The 4913-nt window shown below is 63.6% G+C and overlaps 1 protein-coding gene across 1 annotated transcript; it reads left to right on the top strand.

Annotated features, from left to right (window-relative positions):
- Window positions 1–324: 324 nt before the first annotated feature.
- Window positions 325–4007, top strand: PDX1 (pancreatic and duodenal homeobox 1). Its single transcript, XM_075727544.1, has 2 exons — window positions 325–721; window positions 3619–4007. Exons 1-2 carry the CDS (start codon window positions 325–327, stop codon window positions 4005–4007), a joined length of 786 nt encoding a protein of 261 aa, XP_075583659.1.
- The last annotated feature ends 906 nt before the right edge of the window (window positions 4008–4913 follow it).

The following is a 4913-nucleotide window of genomic DNA, read 5'->3' as shown; positions in this document are numbered from 1 at the left end:
CCTGGCCCCAAAGCAGGGAGCGGCTCCCCGCGGCGGGGCCGGGGGGGGGTCCCGGGGCCGGGCCGGCTAAAGGGGAAGGGGGTTGCGGGGCCGGGGCCAGCCCGGGTGGCCTCCGACGGGTCGCGCCCCGCCCAGGCGGGCTGCGGGAGGGCTGACGTGGGGGAGCGGCGCCTATGGGGAGGCGGCGGGAGCCGGGCAGGGCGGCGGGGCCCGGCGGGGCGGCGAGCTGTCAAAGAGGCATCCCGGGCGGCGGGAGCGGGAGCAGCCCTATGTGCCCCTAAGCTGCGAGACGCCCCCCCGCACCCCGCCCCGGCCCCGCTCGCCATGAACACCGAGGAGCAGTATTACGCCTCGGCGCAGCTCTACAAGGAGTCGTGCGCGTTTCAGAGAGCCCCGGCGCAGGACTACAGCCCCAGCCCCCCCGCCTGCCTGTACGTGGGCAGGCAGCAGCAGACTCCTTACCCCGGCGCCTTAGGGGCTCTCGAGCAAGGCAGCCCGCCAGACATTTCACCTTACGAGGTGCCCCCCATCACAGAGGATGCCGGGGTCTCCCACCTTCATCACCATCACCACCACCCCCCTCATCTTCCTCCACCCCACCAGGACGCGCTGCCTTTCGCAGACGGGGCGGACACGGGGGCGATGGAGGAGCCCCGAGTGCAGGTGCCTTTCGCCTGGATGAAGTCCACCAAATCGCACGCCTGGAAGGGACAGTGGACCGGTAAGCCCCGCCGCCCCCGCCCCGCCGCTGCCCCGCCGCTTCTCTCGCTCTCGGCGGGCAGGGAATCTTCCCGGCCCCGGCCCTGCTCCGGGTGTAGCTCCCAGGTCCCAGAGAGGACCAGAGAGGTCCCAGAGGGGTCGGCGGGAGGGTCGCTTCCCCCCTGCCAGCCCCCCAAGACCCACCGCTGTGGGGCTGCCACCGCCGGGTTGAACGCCGGGCTGGGAGCCGGTCCCCCGGTCGCCGCCGGCGGGTTCGCCGCGCCCCGCTCTGCCCGAGCCCTGAGCAATTATTAACGAATTACTTTTCGCCAATTAACTAATTGTCGCCAAGTTGGGGCGACGTGCAAACGCCTCCCGGGCGCTGCCTCCCCGCCGAGCGGGGGGTCTCGGCGGTGCGGCCGCTCCGCGGGCGCGGTGGGCTCGGCGCGGGGGGCCGGGGCCGCGCAGGGCGAGGCCGGGGGGTGCGGAGACCCCCGCGGGGTGGAGCGGGCGGGGAAGCGGCTGGCAGGGCTGCGAGGGCAGCGCACGGCCCGGCTGCCCGCGTCCCTGCGCGGCCCGAGCAGCCGCGGAGCAGCCCCCGAGGCGCCGGGGCAGCCGCCTTGCCCCTCTCCGCTGCCCCCCGGCTCTCCCCGGCGCCCATGGCTCCTCCCGACCCCTCTATCCCACCCCCTCCTGCTTCTCCGGTGGGTTTTAGCCGCAGTTGCACCTTTCCAAGTGAAAACCCAGGGCAGGGGAAACAATGCACAAACGAAACAGAGCTGCCAGCGAGGGGAAGAAACACTATCTAGGCAGAAAGTTCCGCTGCCCAACAATATTTTTGTCTCTGCCCGCACAATGTTATCGTGTCCTGCGCCTTTGTCACGCCTATACGGCAAATATTATATTAATGGCTTTGTGCAAATAGACAGTTGAAAAAAGGACCGGAGTATTAAAATCTCCGTGAAATACTTCGGGAATTGCACGGGGCAAACCGAGGCGGGGAGAAGGAGAGGCGGCGGTCCGCAGTGCCCACGGAGGCGCATCCGCTGGGCAGGGGAGAGGAGCGCTGCCCCACGCCGCGGACTCGGCGGCAGAGATTGTGCCTGTGGCGGGGGGAGAAAGTCAGGTCCTTTCTTTGGGTTGAATGAATTTGGGGAAGAAAAAGAAAGAAAGAAAGAAAAAAAAAAAAGGACAAAGCCGAAGTCTCAAACTACCCCTATTTTTCTGTCTCTTGTCCCCGAGGAATGTCAAAAAAAAGAAGCAAAACGAAACTTCTTCCGTAAAAGCCGAAAACTCTTCCCTGCTCTTCCCAGCTTTCCCGGGAGGTCCCGGACAAGGTTGTGCTGCAGCTTTACACGTTGCATGAGATGTGTGTGCACGCACACGCGTGCACGGGCCGTTCCCGTCGCGGGTGGACGGTGCACCCCTGGGCAGCGAAGGGGCACGGCGCTACGGCGGGCACCTGCAGAAGGCTGCCAGCCAGCCCCCAGTGTGTTCGCTCGGTGCATATTGCAAACTGTATACCCTAAAGATTTATTTTTTATGGAAACCCTTGGGATTCAGGTGTCCATGGATTCCGCGGGGCTTTGCGTTGTTATCCCCGTGGAAAGGCGCCCAGAGAGGCCGCGGCCGGGCCCTGCCGGGCCCGGCTCTGCTGCCCGCGGGGGCCACCTGCCCGGGGCCACTGGCCACGTCCCGGGGCTCGCCACGTCCCGCGGGCAGGGCACGGCGGGGAGCGCGGCCCGGGGAGCCCCGGGCCCAGCCGGCCGCGGCCCTGCGACACAGCCACAGTGTTCCGCCCCCCAGCACCGCTGGTTTACCTCACCGTAACAGAACAATTTTTTCAGATCCGTACACAAGCATACAACCGTATACATAGGTTTATATTTACAAACATTTTATGCATATACATATATTTTTACTATCTATTTGAATATATAGGTATACATAGGCATATGGACGCATGTTTATATTTATAAACATTTTATGTATGTACATGTATTTTTAATATATATTTTAATATATACGTATACACAGAGGTGTATATACATACGTTTATATTTATAAACACGATTTCTATAAAACCATGGGAATCGGTGAGAGGCGGGAGATCCCGCGTAGCTCTCCCTTGAAACGGCTGTTTCCACCTGGCTCTCTAAACCCTTATTCCCTACAGATGACATGAGCACCAAAAGCGCACCCAGCCGGGCTCCCGGCGCTGGAGACCCCCGCGGCCCGCAACCTCCTGTTCTGTGAGATTTCCCCCCACCTTTTTGCAGCTGGAGCGAAGGACCGAGGCCCCATCCGAGGCCCCGTCGGGGGCAGCCGCCCGCTCGCCCGCCTGCCGCTCTGCCCGGCCTCCCCGGGACCCCACCGCCCGCGGCCCCGGGGCCCTCCGCGGCGGGACGGCTTCTCCTCCGGGCCCTTTGCCGGAGAGCTGAGACATTTTAAATTTTCCTTTAATTACGCTTTGATTGGTCGCTGGTGCGTCACACGAGAAAACCAATTTTTTGTTGTTGTTTTTAGTGCTTTGTTTTTATTTTTTTGTTGGTTTTCTTTATTTTTTTTCACCCGTTTTGTTTTGTTTCGGGGTCTGGGGGGTTGGGTTTTTTTTTCTTTTCCTTTTTTTTTTTTTTTTTCTTTATGCGAATCTGAGCAATTACCAGGCCCTGGATCCTTCGGAGCTTTCGGCGACATGCAAACGGTGGCGCTTGAGCCACCCCTGGCTTGAGGGATGGCGCTTCCCTGAAAAACCCGACCAGATTATTATTAAAAAAAAATTAAATTGTTATAAAATAAAATAGCAGCAGTCCTAACAGCCGCCACCAGCCGCCCCGATGCCACCCCCTCACCCCGCATGGCCCCCGCAGCCCGAGGGGGCGGCCGGGCGGGCAGGGGCTGACTGTCCCTTCTCTCCAGGGGGTTCCTACGCGGTGGAGCAGGAGGAGAACAAGCGGACGAGGACGGCGTACACCCGGGCACAGCTGCTGGAGCTGGAGAAGGAGTTTCTCTTCAACAAGTACATCTCCAGGCCGCGGCGGGTGGAGCTGGCTGTCATGTTGAACTTGACCGAGAGGCACATCAAGATCTGGTTCCAGAACCGACGGATGAAGTGGAAGAAGGAAGAGGACAAAAAGCGAGGGGCGGGCAACAGCAACGACACCGAGCAAGACTGTGTGGTGTCCTCCGGGGAGCTGCAGGGCAAGGAGGACCTCCAGCCGTGTCCCCCCGGGAACCTGCCCTCCGGGGCCTCCAGGGACATGCTCGCCCCCAGCCTCGCCCCCAGAAGGCAGCAGGACTCCCGGTGAGCTGCGGGGAGCCCCACGCCCCGGGCCGAGGAAGCGAATGGGGCCGGGGAGAGCTCTGGCCGAGGGGGCGGCGCTGCCCCCCCCCGCCGCCGCCGTGCCGTGGCCGCCCCTCGCCCGCCTTCCCCCGGGGAAACTCGGTGCCTCCACTCCGAAACTCCCCTCCTGCGAAAATTAAGTGAAAAGTGTTCGGCTGCAGCAAAGGGAGGCTCTCTGCGGGCCGTGGGGCCGGAGGAGGCCGCAGCGAGCCGCCGGGATGGCGGTGAGTCCGGCCCCGCTCCCCCCGGGCACCCCGCGCCGCGGCGGGCCCTCCGGGGCAGCTTCCCCCGGGGAAGGCGGGTCTCGGGCGGCCACCGACGGTGTGCGTAGCCCTGGGTGCACGGAGCGGTCTGGACACCGGAGGAGAGGCGAGTGCCCGCCGCCTTACCGGGGGCGGCTGCCCGGTTCGGGGCGCGGGTCCCGGCGTGGCCGGCGCTGGACAAGCGCGGACGCGGAGCCGAGCATCCCGGAGCTTCCCGGGGCTGGCACCCCGCCGTCCCCGTCCCTTCCAGAGGCCCCGAGGCATCGGCTCTACCGAGGAATCCCCCAGGACTATGACTCACTTCTTTGGAAACTGAAACCTGTTTTGTTTCGTTTTCTTTTGCCTTTGTGGGGGAGGAGAAAAAAAAAAAAAAAAAGGAAAAAAAGTTAAAACAGGGGAAAAAAAAAAAAAAGAGCCCGAGTGTCCTGCGGGCAGGATTTGCCTCCCCCAGTGACCGGCTGCCGCTGACCGTCACAGGTAGCCGGATCCCCCTCCGGGCTCGGCCAGCGGCCCCGCGGCCGTCGGGGCTCCGCGGCGGGGGTTCCGCGGCGCGCAGGGCCGCGCTCGCCTCCCCGAGGGGTGGGTGGGTGCAAGCCCGGGGACGCGGC

The sequence above is a fragment of the Pelecanus crispus genome, chromosome 1 (genome assembly GCF_030463565.1).
Source record: "Pelecanus crispus isolate bPelCri1 chromosome 1, bPelCri1.pri, whole genome shotgun sequence".
NCBI lineage: Eukaryota > Metazoa > Chordata > Aves > Pelecaniformes > Pelecanidae > Pelecanus > Pelecanus crispus.
Note: the sequence above shows the minus strand (reverse complement) of the source record. Positions and strands in the feature narration are given on the sequence as shown.